Raw genomic sequence first — 16,484 nt, forward strand, 5'->3', positions numbered from 1 at the left:
AAGATTTAATCCAAACAAACTTTTGAATCACGAAACAACTTTTGAAAGATGAGATATAAATCCAAAGTTTCAAGATATATTGAATTAAATACTTAGCCAAGTTTTCTAAAATTAGCATAAAAAATACTAACTTTACTAAACTTGACAAAAAAAGTAATTAGCTTATCAATGATCCACTCAAAACAAACTTTTTTCAAAAAAAAAGAAAATCTCTCAAAACTTTTAAAAGTTGAATACAAACAAAATTGAATAAATTATACTATTTTGAAATGAATAAGAGCCGTTGAATATAAATTTCAACTATAACACACTCATATATCGGGTAATAACATTCGTTAAGCGTCGGACGCACGACGACGTCACTATCAACGAAACTAAACAGATATTACAACACCGAATCAGTTTATAATCAAAAGCGTCTGAGCGCACATCGCATAAGGGGAATCCTTAACGTACATCAAAGCACGTGTTTATATATCATATTTTTATTCCTGTTCGTAAAAGTTTTTTAACTCCTATTCCGTCTTTTATTAAAAAGTGATTTTTCGCATGTCATGATTTTAAGATTAAGAGAGGAAAAAAAATTATATATTTGCTAATCAGCAAACTTCCCTGTGAACTGTTTTCCCCCCGGCGTTTTGTTTCAAGTGAAGTATCAGTGTTTAAGGTACGCGCATAGCTAAAGAAAAAATCTCCGTCTCAAGAGTTCTTTATAAAAAAATCTGTTGTTCTTTTCATGAAAAGGGTTATTGTCTCAAAAGAGGATGAAGTGGTTTTCGATTCGTGCAGAACAATAAGATTTTTTTGTTAAGAGATAACGTCGAGTTAAGTTTTCGTTTTTCTTTTTTGTTTTGTTACGTGGTGCGTTCGTTCGTTGCAATCGACGCAGTGTGTTTTTCTTTATTTTGTGGGTGGATTGTGTAAAAAAAAATTATTTTTGAAGTGATCTTTTTGTTTCGTGAATAATAACCTTTTCAAATTTTTTATCATGATGAGTTTGTTAATATCGAAAAATTTTGTAGTGTTTTTTATCGTTTTGTTCGTACAACAATTGACTACGATGTCACCAGGAGTGTATGCTGCAATTACCTTGTCTCGCGGAGGTAGGCGTTTTTTGCTTTTTTTCCCCAAAAATGTTGTTAGTTTGGACGGTTGGTAATCGAACCCATGTTTACCCATTTATATTTCAAAGTTTCTTTAAGGCCTAGATTTTGTATTACAAGTAGGTATTTCAACAGCAATGTGATCATCTTCAGTATGAATTAGCTAATCGTGTTTATTCTCCGGAGAAATGTTACTCGACTCTATTTCGAATAATGTTATACATTTATTCATGCTGATTATGACTACATGTAGTGGAAATATGTTTATTTAATGTAAAAAAATTTGATCTAGAAATTTGGGAAAATTTGAAATTTTATTTCAAATACCTCATCAAAGAGATTTCATTAATTATTTTTTTTATAATTAAACATTCAAATATTTGACCTTATTCAAATATAATTATTTTTCAAGGTTTTTTACTAAAATATGTAAAATTCTGGGTAAATCTTTGGAGAAATAACATTTTAACCAGATCCAGATTCATTAATTAGTTTTTTTCTCTAAACCAGATTCTAGATCTAAAAATTAAAAAAAAAATATTATTTGAATCTAAAAATATTTGGTTTTGCACCAAACTTATGAAAATAAAAATTCCAAAACTTATGAAAATAAAAATTTGTAAATAAGGTCAGGTCATATGTATAAATTTGAAGGTCAAATAATAATTATTTACAGCAATATTTGACCTTTGAGACTATTTACATACTCAGTTTATCAAAATTCCTAATTATCTTTTTGTTTTGCTAAAATATAATATTGAAGCATTAATAATATTTTTTTTTGAAATATTATTTCAAGCTATTTGTTTAAGGACGTTTCCAAAAAATCATAGTTTCTTAGAATCATCTTTAAATCGTGTATTAATGCCCTTTAAAATCATTTTTTATTACCCTTTACGGTGTTAAATTCATAGATTTGAGCTAATAAAGTTTATGTTTTTAACATATAAATCCAATATTAAAATATTTTTAAAGGTATGATTTATTATGCCACAAAGCTAATTTTCGTAAGATTATATTTGGAAAAGAAATATTCATTAGTTAAAAGCTTGAAAAAAGTTTTCATATAAAGAAAATTATAACAAGCAGCACTCGTTTTTCCTTAAAATACACTTAAAATGATGAAATGAATGAAATTTTTGTGTTAATTTGAAAATTAACATTATTCTTCTATAAAGTGATTTTCTCTAAATCTTTAGGCATGAATATTTCAAAAATTATGCTACAAATCGAAAAATTTTTCTTTTAATTTTCGGCTTATTTTCCCAAGTTCCACCCTCAAACAGGATTCACCCTTAAAATTTTAAACGTAAGTCTGCAATATTTTCATACACTCAAGAGACATATTTTCCTTATTTTTGGATATTATTTCGAAATAATGTTTTTTTGAATTTTCAAACCTTTCAAAATACAACCATCACCAATGTATCACTTACAAAATTCATTTCATTTTATTGCTTTACAAAAGCTACATTTCCTTGACAAGGAAGGTCTCTTAATTTTCTTGATAAATCGCTTAGAACAATGTGATACATTCAACTGATATTTTATCAAATTGAAAAGTCATATTTTCTTTAATATTTTGTTTGGAATTTAATGCATTTTCTACGGATCTTTCGGAATTTTCCAGGAATCTCTTGTCGCGTAGCCATTTTACTCTAGCCAATATTTTAAAATCAATTTTTTTTCTCGATAAAATTCATGAGGTAATATTAAGAAATTGAAGATCGACTAGGAAAATTCTACTTAAAAAAACTGTAATTCGTTGGATTCGATAAAAAGAAAGAAAGGAATTTTGTAATTCATTGAAAGCTTGAGTAAAATAAAAAAAATAAAAAAAGAATTTAAAAATGATGTACGAAAACCATTTCCTGATTCTTTCATTCGGAAAAAAATCTTTCTTATCATTAATAAAAGTTATATATATATATATAAAAAAAAAAATAAATGAAAAAAAATAATATTTAACGTTTTATTCTACAGAATAAATAAACCATTAAAAATTTGTAAGAATTACTTGAAAATACACACACCGTTGTTCAAAAGTTCAAAAACTAAGTAAAGTTTATATACTTATAATAAATGATCATTAAGAAATTATTACAGTTAAAGTAGATAGTTAGTACTAAGTAGTACTTGCCGCTTCAAATACGTGGTTTTCTTTTAATATTGTATGCTCCAGAAACAATCCACCATAAAAATAAGTTTTACTCTTTAAGCACTGAGTTTCTGGAATTAATATGTCAAAATATTTACTGAATCATTTGACATAAAAATAATTATACTCTATATTCTACTATAAAACAATTTTTCTATAATAAAACTACTTGTAAATAGTTTTACTTTAAAATATTTCAATTCCAATCAAATATTGGAACTATCTTCCTTATCGCACGTAATAATTTGTTTGCTGATTGGGAAGTAAAACCACAAAAAGTGCAACAGACTCCAAAATCCGACATGTAGATTACCTAAGAAACTAGCTTGCCATCAATTTTGAAAAACATTTTACCATCTGCCAATTTGTATTTTTTGTCCAAAATTTATGTTTCTCATTTAAAAGATTGAGTTGTGAGTTATCAGAAGTTAAACATAATAGAAATAATTTAAAATAAGTACAATTTTATGTTAAATCATAATTAATATCCTGATCAAATAAATTATTACCCACAATATTGAGTTGGCAACTAAATCAGAAGTATGTCTTTTTTAAAATAATATTACAATTAATTCATAAAGTATAGAGTTAAAGTAGCTTTAATATTTGATTCTTTAAACAATAAAACAAGTACTTGACTTCTTAAATTAATACTTAAAATTTTCAGAATTACCAATACACAGATATGCAAACAGTATCGTGCAAGTAAAAATGTAATAAAAAACAAATTAAACCTAAATTTGCCAACGCACAGACATGCAAACAGTATCGAGAGAGAAAAAATAACAATTAAAAGAAACTAATTACAATAAACCTGCAAGGTAGCGTACCACAAAACTAATATTTATAATTAATTACTAATACAGTTATTTGTACGAGAGGGACATAGTTCCTACCGGGTATCAAACGACACCTCTCGTTCTGTTTTATACTTTAATTAAACTTTAAATTACCGTCAGCGGTTATTTGGAAATTAAAATTCATTTTTTGATGACCAAAATTTTAACAATTATTTGTCGCCAAATTATAGCAAACTGCAATTGTTTTTCTATACACTATTCTAAAAATGAATTCGTTTTTCATAATCGATTTTTTCTAGCTCATAGTGTATTTCGATATCAAGAAGCGAGATATCGAAAAATTTACTGTTTGTTATTGTCGGCTGTAAAAATTTATTGTCAATCACAAAAACGAAATATTTTTCTAAAATTTAAGCAGCTAACTATGTTAAAAGTTGAATTTCAAGAAAAATCAAGTGAAAAACAAGTGAAAACAAACAATTGACTGAATAAATTGTTGAAATACCATGCATAGTCAGTGTTGATTTCTTTATCACATAACACATACAAACATGTGACACATACATAACTGATAATCAAGTATAGTACATATTATAAAATTTCCGCCTAATTGGCGCCCTCACGTGTAGGTAAACAGTGATGTTTACGAAAAAATGTTTCAAACAAAAGTTGTTTAATTTTCGATAAGGAACATTTTTTACATTTAAACTTTTGTTCTATCTCTAACGGTTTACAAGATGGGTTCTACGGACCCAAGACCCAATTGACCTGTGATGCTCATTTACGAATTTGACCTCACTTTTTACGTCCTGAGTATGCTGTAAAAATTTCAGCTCGATATCTTTTTTCGTTTTTGAGTTATCGTGTCCACAGTTGGACGGACGGACGGACAACCGGAAATGGACTAATTAGGTGATTTTATGAACACCTATGACAAAATTTTTTTCCTAGCATCATTATTTTTGAGCGTTACAAACTTGGGACTAAGCTTAATATACTATGTATATTTCATATGTACATGGTATAATTAGTTTCTTTCAAAAAAGCAACCTTTTATACATGCTATTTTTCTAATAAATACAGAATATTTTGACGGAATCTTGGCCTTTACAAAATTTGTGCCAAATACAGGAATATTTTTAACATTAATAACGTTTAATACACTTTTTTAGAGAAAATTAGTAAATATTTTCTGCGACTAAAAAATAAAAAAAATTTAATTACTTTAATCTTTTAGTCAACATGTACGATTCATAATTTTCCACTTATTAAAACTGTTATTTTTCTATCAAAAAGCATAAACAGAAAAAGTGAATTAAAGTTTTTTTTTTTTTTCATTTTAATTAAAGCTTTTTAATAATTATGTAAAAACCATTTTTGCTTTCTAAAGCTACAAAAGTAAAGAACTTAAAATAAGGTTTTCTGTATAATTAGTAAGTTTTTAAAATTTATATTTTATTAAAAGCTTTCATAATTTTCTGTTTATTACGACCTTACAACTATACAAAGCCGAATTTTAATAGCTTCAATTATTATTTCAGAGAAGCTGTGATAAACATTTAATGTTTTTTTATAAGTCATATAAGCCAGTTATTTATTTTGAAGCAAAGTTATTGAAACTACTCAACTAATCAAAATCAAAAATCAAAAAATTTTTTTTTTGAAATTATTTCAAAAACATAATATTCGATTATTCTTTAGAAGAAAAAGAAACTTTAAACACGTTGTCCTCGAAATATGGTTTTGCAAAACGATTCCCACTAGTGGTTGCAAATAGCTAAAACCAGTTCCAAAATGTCCAAAATTTGTTATTAAAATCAAGAATTTATTTTATTGCCTTTTTGGCCTTTTATATAAATTTTAACCAAAAACCCAGTTTTTCAGGTGCATTTTTGTTTTTCACAAAAACATTTGAATTTTTTTTTGTTTTTTTAATCTTATGATGCATTTTAATATTTAGACACTAGAAGAAAATAATACTTAAAAACAATTATTTGTTTTTATTTTTTGTGTTTTTGGCCAATGAAAGAGAACGGGTAAATTTTTTGGAATAAAAAATCCAACAAGATTCTCCAAAAAAAAAAAAACAATCCAAAGATTTTATGTCTAAGATCCAAATCCATTGTCCAAAATTCCATAAAACGAGCTATTTTTCAAAGTGATTTGCTGCAAAAACCGAGAAAATATATTTGAAAACAACACAAAGTGAATTCAATTTGACCATTTTCTAAACAATTTTTAAGAAAACGCCTTAAGTTAGAGAGATAAAAAACAACACTAAAATCAAATTTTTTTCGACATATTACAGAATTTATTGGACTGATGTATCTACAATAAAAGTCTTTAAAAATACATTTGTATTTTAAATTCCTTAAGAAGAAAATGTTGCGTTTAGGATTTGAATTGGCAAAACATACAATTTTTAACCTGATTCCATAACCATATATAAAAATTCAATCACATATATTGTTTTAAACAAGTGAGTGGAAAAACAAGTAGTCGAATTATTGGGTGTGTTTGTAACTTCTATGTTCATTCTCGGAAAAAAGTATAAAAGTATAGAAAATATTGTTATCATGAGCACAGGATTTACGTTTTTTTTTTAAACCAGGGACAATAATTTAATAATGTCACCCGTTTACTCCAGAATTTGTGATAAAATGTAAAAGAAAACCTAAAAATATAATAATGGGTTGCATTTCTGTGGGAAAATAAAAACCGTTTAATAAATTAGCACTCTTTAATATATGGTACCTGGATGATTGTGCTTTTCTCGGAATTTTTCTGAGTTAAAAAGACACAAATTTTACCACTAATATAAGAACCGATTAAAATGTCTTCACACAAATACCAATTTTAATATCCCGGTAATATACTTTATTTGGTTAACTACGATAAACACCAATAGATGCCAGGAAGATCACGGGTAAAACGAAATTTTCAAAAACTGAAAATTAGCTAGATCGATTTCCTCAAAGCCACCCTGCATACTAATTTTCATGAAAAACGTTGGAGACGTTTCCGAGATTGCTGATATATGTTAATAATTTCAAAACAACTGACACTCAAGCCATTTCCTTAATCTTTAGGACCAGGCATATTTTCATCTCTGATCTGGAAGATTGTACACGCCATTTTCGGTTGTGCAAAATAATTTATTAGCTCATTAAAATCTGTTGCAAAGTAAGTTTTATACTGAATGGCTAGGACCGATAGACAATCCAGACTCATCATTGGAAGCAGATAGGTTAATGTTGTCAAGTGTCCGACAAATTCCCTGCTACGTTTTCTCAGATCGATAGCTTAAATACGATGTCATCATGTTCATTTGAGAACGCAGCACTTTCGAAAAAAAGTCGCAGAAATTTGAACGACTCCCCGAAAGGAAGCCACTCACGAAATTTCAAGTATGAATTAATCATTTTACAAAGCAATCTTTCTGTTCCACGATCTATCCCCGCTTAGAAAAATATACAAAAATTGAGATAAAAGTTTTTGTGGAATAATTTAGAGTGTTTCTAAAATAGGTATATGAAGAATAAAAAAAAGCCACGCGAACGTGTTTCAAATAAAACACAAGTTCTTTTTTGACATTTTCATTATTTCGATAAAAGTGTAATTCAATAAAGTGATATTTGTTTTTTTATATATCTGCAATAAAGGTACCGATAATATCTACAGCATGGAACAGAAAAACAAGTAAAATTAACAACTTTGAGAGTTAATTGTTTAAATACCCTGTACTTGCTGAATTGGCAATCAATATTTATACTGTTTAAATGTATTAACATTTTTAATTTATAGAACTTGTTTCTTAAAAAGGATATATCGTATTTCTTTGGTATATGACGTGCATACTTCACTAGGTATCTCTCGATGCAAGAAATAAAAATGCATGAAAATCTATTTTCAGGAATGTTTAAGACTCGTTTAGAAAAATTTGTCATTTGCTATGAAAAATTTGCTGCAGTTTTTGAGAAAAACTAAAAAAAAATTTGAAAAACGGTTGACCCTGCAGGTCATCCCTGTAACTTCCCGCTAAGTATTGACTCATAACGTGTAAAAAATTTTATCTATTCTGATGTTATATCCACTCGCATTTTATTGTAATTAGATGTGATCTTAGACTAAAATCTGATTAAATTTTTACAATCATACTAAAATTTTTGAACGGAGTATTGGAAATAAGGGAATAAGATAATAAAACTTTAATAACTTTAGAATCAATAAACCGATTTTCACGCGGTTGGTGACATTCGACGCAGTTTTTGAAGCTTCATGAAGAATCTTTAAGTTTTCAATTGATAGAACAAAAAATTTTGAGGTTATTCCGAAAAAACGCTTTTTTTGGGTTTTCTTTGGTCAACGATAACTCACGAACGAATCAACCGATTTTAACCGGACGGTGGTGATCGACGTGGTTTTTTGATGTTGAGAGCTCATTAGTTTTTGGAATTGATCGATACAGCCGTTTAAAAGTTATTCAAAAAAAACCACTTAAAAAAAATTTTTTTTTGCAGTTTTTTGAGATTTCTCGAAATCTATCGGTCCAAATAGGCCTCAAAATCTAAGTTTGGTTAAGTCCTTTCGAAGGGCACCAACCGCGATCAAATCGGACAAGCCGTTCAAAAGTTATGAGAGGTTTACATACATCCACACACACACACACACACACAAACACACTCATACATACATACATCCATACAGACACCCTCGCGGAAGTAGTCAGGGAAGCTTCCTGACACCTTAAAACGTCGAGATCTGATGAAAACTCGATTTTGGCAAAACGGGGCGAAAACAATAACTTCCCTATTTTCTTAGCGGGAAGTTAAAAAGGTTTTTTTCATTCTGAACCCTTAAAACAAGTGAAATTCTCAGCCTCTAAAACATTTCCATTTTCATGGTGACTGGGCACATTATTGAGAAACGCAAAGTTGTAAGAGAATTTCTTTCAGAAAACTGAAAAAGTCAATGAAAAGTCGGGAATTATTTCCAAAGAAAGGTAGGTTAGGTGAGGTTAGAGTGGCTGTCTCGGGGTGGGACACACATAGTACACCTGGGGTGTCACACCGTTGTGATACCGAAAAAGGGTTGGTCCATCCCCGAACACTACTCCATGAACCATTTGGAGCTGTTTAAGAGCAGCAGGAGTGCTTTGACGTCGACGGATTTTAGGTCGGAGAGGTCGTCAAAGAGAGGCTGGCTCAAGTAAGTCCATCTTCTCAGGGCAAAAGCTGGACAGTGACAGAGAAGATGAGACATTGTCCCCTACTTCTCACCACTGTGACAGCTTTTGCAATAATCGTGATACACTTCTAGGACCAGGCGTTCAAAAAAAGATAAGTAAAAGGGAATTTTATTATTTTACCATAATTTTAGAAAGAATTTAATAACGAAAATTTTCCAAATAACTTTTATGTGAAAGGACGTTAGGGCTAGAAAATGTAAATTTTAAATAATTTTAAAATAATAGAAAATTGAAAACTTTTATAACTCAACATTAGAAAACTTTTTTGTATATTTGATGAATAGACTGCCGATATTTATTTATGTTTAATTTAACTACAAATATTTACACTAAATTCTATCAACAGACACAATTTACTCTTGCTATTATTATGCAATTAGATAAATAATTATCGTTTCACGTTTAACATGTTATACGTTACAACCACAATATAAATAAATTGCCCATATTAAGTTCTATCGGGACAAGTGTCAGTGGTAGTATTTGACAATCTGATGAAAGTTTGAACGGCTGTTGTCCCTGTTGTGTATTAAAATACTTTTTAAAATATGGAAATTTACAGAATCGGTGGATTTCTATAATCATACAGAGCCGAATATCGTGCAAGTGATACTTATAAATTTGATAATATAGATATCGCTCTTCAATCATCAATACTCTAATTACAGTTGTCTCTGTTCATCGAATGATGGCTCTTCGAATTTTAATAATGAAATTAAAATTTTGTTTTTATATCATCGGCAACCTTGTATTTTTATGGTTTTATTATAAACTACAAGATTGTCTAAATATTTTAGATCATTTTTTCAGCCAACTTTGAACGATAAAATAATAATTAAAAGCCAGATGACGTAGGAATTTTTTGTGATTTTTGGAAACTTTGTTAATCAAAAAATGTATTTATCAAGTTTTATTGAAATCCCCAGTATTATCCAATCCTTGCATATCTCCTTAAATCGAGCATGAGCAGGCTCTTAACATGAGTTAATATTATAATTCATTTTTTGCTGGCTCTATAAATATCAACTAATAATTTGAGATGACTTCTAGGTACCCATGAAGGTTATAAAGAAGGAGAACGATCGCTACGTGTTAAGGCATTAGCGCGTCTGTCCCTGAAAATTTGTAGATTTTATAGTTCATTTTTCAGCCACCAGTCGCGCTGTCATCAAGAAGTAGTATCTGCGAAGTTAGCTGTTTATGAGTACAAGTAGATGAAGTTAGTTGCATAATGCACAAATTGATATATCATTTCAAATTAGCGCACAACAGCCCACTTTTATTGATACTACTTAGCGGTCGCAGCGCCTCACTTATTTTATCCATATTTTGGGGACAATATTTTCTATAGCGATCGTTCTCCTTCTTATAACCTTCATGTAGATACCAGTCAAATACCCTTTTACCCAGGGTGTACAGAATATCCAGGAAAGTGTACATATATGAAAATTTTCGTAAAGCAAATGGAGGCACGACCTTGACAGAGTCTCTCAAATTTTAATCAGTTCTAAAAAGATTGTCAAATTCTATGACTGGTCCTAGATCTTTATGAGTTTAAATAGAATAACGATTCTATATTTACTCTATCCAAACAATTATCATATATGTCAGTAACTTTCTACATAGAATTCGATGTATTTCTTGTATGTACATTTGGATTAATTTATAAACTTTCTTACATATTAATGCAATTCACCCCTTATAATATGTTTCCTTGAAATAGAGAAATCGACGAACTTTAACAGATATAATTCTTCGCCATGTAAAACTTAATTAAATTTAGTATTACGTTTAATTTGCTTCAAATAATAACCAACGGTAGAAATAATTCGAGAAAGCTTTATTTTCCGACTATAAAATGAGAAAAAACCTAAAATATTTATGTTTCCTTCATTTCAAATTTTCTAGGATATACTTTAACTTTAAAATAAACAAAAAAATTTCCAATCTTTTCGGTTAAAAAAGGAATTTTATGTTCGTAAAGAATTGTAAAAATTCTCTTACATTACTCAAATAATATTCAAAATAATACGATTTTTAAAGACCAACAGCAACTACCAGAAATTTTCTGTCAATCGAACCGTTTTTATAAATCCCAATCGTGTAAACGTAGCTTTTGGGCCTATTCGAATTTCTGGGTATTTGTATTTCGATTTCCAATGTCTTTTCTATCATTGTATATCATTTTCAGTGTATTCTTCTAAAAATTGCTCAGTACTTAATTATAAATTTTTACAATGTATATCAAGTTTATCAGTTGAAAATTTGAGTCACGGTATGAATCTTTGTAAAACTAACATTTTCTTTGGAAGACTTTGTACACCTTAGTTATATCTTTTGATCAATTTTTCGAATTGACATATTTGATTATTGATACGGGTAAAAATTTTATTAGTTTTCTTTTTTTTTCCTATCTAGAACTGTTTTTCTGTTTTTAAGACATGAGATATGAAAAGTACATAGACAAACTATTTTCTATAAAAAAAAAACCACACAATTTAGGTAACAAAAATATATTTAGTTAAGCGGCACATATAATATACTGCGTGTCCAAAGAAAACGCCAAATATTTATAATGTGTAATTTTTAGTGGCTAACAGATCGGTATAGTTACCTATATTGCATTACGGTATATGAATTGGTAAATCAATGTATAGGTAACTACTCCGATCTGTTAATCAATCGAAATTGGTATCGGAAGAAAGATGTATTTATGAAAATGATGTAGCTAGAGAAATAATGTGATACAAAATGTCAATAGTAATATACTGTCTAGTACACATAATGCATATACAAATACATCTTATTTTTATTTTTATAATCGAGAGACCATGATGTAAATAAATATTGTATACATGATTAAAGTAAACAAAAACAAAAAGTAATAATAATAAATAAGTGAATAAACAAAGTAAAAATAAAATTCAATGAGTTGTAAAAATTACACTCTGTGTCTAGAACTCGCATGGCCTAATTGGTAGGGCGCTTGATATGAATCCAAAAAGTCCGGGTTCGAGACCTGGTTCGAGAGTATTTTCTTTAATTCTCTTTAATTAATATTACTAGACAAGATATTTGTCAATATTTAGTTTACGCGGTATGTATCATATTTATAATCAAGAGACCATGATGTAAATAAATATCGTATACATGATTAAAGTAAACAAAAACAAAAAGTAATAATAAATCTTAATACTATTTCTCTAGCCTTTCTTGACCGGTAAATTATTTGATTGTAAGTCTATTTGTCGTCATACTCAGCACGATAAACTCAAACTTAAAATAAAACAAACAATTGACTGAGTTAATTATTGAAATACCATGTATAGTCAGTGTTGATTTCTTTATCACATAAAACATACAAACATGTGACACATACATAACTGATAATGAAGTATAGTACATATTATAAAATTTCCGCCTAATTAGCGCCCTCACGGGTAAACAGTGATGTTTACGAAAAAATGTTTCAAACAAAAGTTGTTTAATTTTTGATAAGAAATATTTTTTACATTTAAACTTTTGTTCTATCTCTAACGGTTTACAAGATGGGTCCTACGGACCCAAGACCCAATTGACCTATGATGCTCATTTACGAACTAGACCTCACTTTTTACGTCCTGAGTACGCTGTAAAAATTTCAGCTCGATATATTTTTTCGTTTTTGAGTTATCGTGTCCACAGACGGACGGACAGACGGACGGACAACCGGAAATGGACTAATTAGCTGATTTTATGAACACCTATGACAAAATTTTTTTCCTAGCATCATTATTTTTAAGCGTTACAAGCGTTACAAGCGGGACTAAACTTAATATACTATGTATATTTCATATATACATGGTTTAAAAATTAGGGGTCAAAATTAGGGGTAAATGAAGCAATTAGGAAGATATCGCATACCCAAGGAAAAACTGGATAGAGGAAAAAATATATAAGACCTTCTTTAGAAAAGTCGGTTTACGGCCAAACTACCCTAAAACACACATTACTTACGGTATACATCCACATACAAACTAACTAAATAGAAAAAAAGCTGACTAGTGAAAATTCTTTCCTTTTTTTTGTTTGTTTGCTATCGTTGATACCTTACCTATGCAGTGAATGTGGTAAATACATACACACATGAAAAAACAAAAGAAAATCACGTTGTATGATTCGATCGTGTTATCATCTTTTTATATATATCTCCCAAAAACAGAACCTTCCTTCTTCCTTTGATATTCTTCTCAATTCTCGTTCTGGAGTTCTGTCTGTTTATATCAAAGTTCTATCTCATCTCATACATCTAATACAGTTGAATGAAATGTGAATGAGCAGCAAGTTTTCTACACTATTAAGAAAGTAACCATACACAGGATAGGTCACGTAATATTTGAGGAGTATATTGTTATTGTTTGTTGTTTTACCTCAACATTTACGCTTTTTTTTTTTAACCCATCAGCACTCCCGTTATGAGCATTTTGCTCAAGCTCCATTCAATACGTAAATATAACTTTTATTTTTCAAATGGTATATGTGATTGAAACTTTTTCTTTCTTTAGAAATTGTGAGAATTTTGTTCATCAAGAGACTCAAGATGTAAGCATAAAAATTTTACCTTAGGAAATTTTTGGACCTGGCCATGTACTTTCGTTAGTTTATGGATATTCGTCTCTGTACGGTAAAAATCGATGAAATTAATTTGACAAAAATATTGCAATGTAAAAATTTTTAATTGTGTAAAAATTTTAGTGATACTTAATAAATATATTTTTATGGTTAATTTATATCATTATTTTTATTGAAAGCATTCTTATTGGTACATAACCCATAAGTTTATATTATTTTTATATATGATCGTCATTTTTAATATACAAAGAAATAATTCAAAAAATATTTACAGTATGAATATGGTATGATTATTTTGATTTTTGGTCTAAAATTATTGACTTATTCAATTTCGTACTCAGTATATTAAGGGATATTGAACGCGTGTGTAGAACGCTTGAGAAAATCTCTCATCACGGGACTACAGATTAGCAAAGGGTTGACGGTAGTGCTGGGCATTGACGATGAATAGTGTTGGAAAAGTGACGATGAATAGTGCTCAATGACATATTTTTAAGTCACATTTCCTCCGAAAGCTAACATTCTTCGAAAATATGTTTACAACAAAAATTGTTAGTTTTTTTATAAGGATCAACATTTTGATTCAAAGTGTTATTTTAAATTATATATTAAACAAACCCGAAGAACTAGGTTCAATCTGATATCAGAACATGATGCCCCCCCCCCCCCCTCCATCAAACTCTGCAACCTATGTTTAAGTTATTTTTTGATTGGTTAGTTACAAAAAGAGATATTTAGGTGTATAGATCAAAATGGCTCATCCTGTATATGTTTTCCGAAAGGTATTATATAGTTTTGTTCCTGATTTTGCTGGTGCAAACTTCCATAGCATATCAATACATTTCTATATATAAATATATAATTTTGTGTTATATATATTTTTTTATTTTGTTGATATTTTTTATTCCGCGGTGCTTATTAAATTTAGATTTCTTTTTTACTTTCTTTTTTCTCTGGGAATGAATCAAACGAGAAAAAAAAACCAATTTGTTACGCTTGAAAACATTTCTATTTTGTGGTGTCTGTAAATGAAATATTTCGATCCATTTCCAAAAACAAAAAGTTTTTGATTTTTTCTAAAATTGTATTTGTGATTGTTGTATTTGTTTAATTTATATTTGGAATTTATGAAGGTAAGAAAGTATTCGAAAAAATTGAATTAGTTTTCTTGGTCACATTTTTATTTCCTGATTTATTTTTCTCTACTACGAAACAATACAAAATTTTGTTAAAATGTATTGTTTTTCTAAGACAGGTGTTTGTATATATTAACTAACGAAGCTGATAAACTGCTTATGTTGAATTCAATTTTTAATTCACAAGCAGAAATGTTTTTTGTATAACTTCGAAAATATAATCTTGGCGATGAAATCCCAAAAAATAATAATCAGCTTTAGATTGCGAAGACGATTCCAGAATTTACACCATTTTTGAGTTTTCTTGAATTTTCTTTATTGTGAATATTTTTCGGATAGGTTAGAATTGAAATGTCTCAACATGTTTTAATTTCTTTTTCGATTCGCGTCTTATTAACTCAAAATCAATTTATATAGGATTCACGTGATTCTGAGCTCCTAATAAAAACCACGTTCTATAGTTATTCCATATTATTTATGACCAATGATCTTCATGACAACTATTGCGGCAATAGTTTTAATCGGTATTATAGTACAACAGTAAAATCCTTAATAACTCTGTGAATATAGTATTTACCGGAAAATGGTTAATTGAAAAGTTTTATTAAAATTAAATAAAGCTTTGCTCTAATTGCCCAAACTTTTGGCTGAATAGAGTGGAGTAAATGTCCTCATGATTTTGTTGTGACAAAGCAGATATGTTTAATAGTTTGATGATCATTTTCGAACTTCCCACACATAGTTCTTTTATTTAGGGAAGTCGTCGACTTTTGAGTTAAATTGCAAACGTATCGGTTTATGGAGAAATATTTCGACATACAGTTTTTTGCAATTAAAAAACAATCAGCTGAAAAGATTTCTCTCTTCTTTTGCTTAGATTGCACCATAGTGGTATTTGTCAAAAACATTGCATAATTTATAATTATTTATTAATTTGAATAATAAGTTTACTAAATGCAGATGACGTTGTTGTAAGTAACTTTTTATAGTTTATTCATGTTGCAATTTTTATTGAAAGCACTCTTACTTAAATTTATTTTTTGTTTAAAAGCGCAATTTTTAATAGGTAGAAATTTGTAAAGTATAATTAATGAATATGATTATCATATCAAGTAAATAATATTTAACGCGCGAAAAATTTGACCCATGTGTAAAACGCGTGAGCAAATATGTCATCACGGGACTAAAGATTATTTTACGGTTGACAGGAGTGCTGACGAGTTTTCATTCGTGCCAATGATTTAATTTAACAAAACCAATATTCAAAACATCCTTGATTTTTATTTAGTCGCGATTATTAAGACGCGACTGTTATTAAACCGTTTTTAGAAATTCTAGGATTATTAACATCATGTAAATATTATATATACACACAGGGTATAATAAAACACGTCTATGAATAACTGCCCTACTTGTGAATTAAACACG

General features: G+C 28.8%; 1 protein-coding gene across 1 annotated transcript in view; it reads left to right on the forward strand.

Moving 5' to 3' along the window:
• The first annotated feature begins 427 nt into the window (after positions 1 to 427).
• The window catches only part of LOC123305921 (lachesin-like), a 539,350-nt gene continuing 523,293 nt past the window's right edge, over positions 428 to 16,484 (forward strand). Inside the window, exon 1 of the mRNA XM_044887758.1 lies at positions 428 to 1,103. Coding sequence (XP_044743693.1) covers positions 989 to 1,103 — 115 coding nt within the window. The 5' untranslated portion in view covers positions 428 to 988. The remainder of the gene's footprint in view (positions 1,104 to 16,484) is intronic.

This window comes from Chrysoperla carnea, chromosome 1, assembly GCF_905475395.1.
Source record: "Chrysoperla carnea chromosome 1, inChrCarn1.1, whole genome shotgun sequence".
Lineage (NCBI taxonomy): Eukaryota > Metazoa > Arthropoda > Insecta > Neuroptera > Chrysopidae > Chrysoperla > Chrysoperla carnea.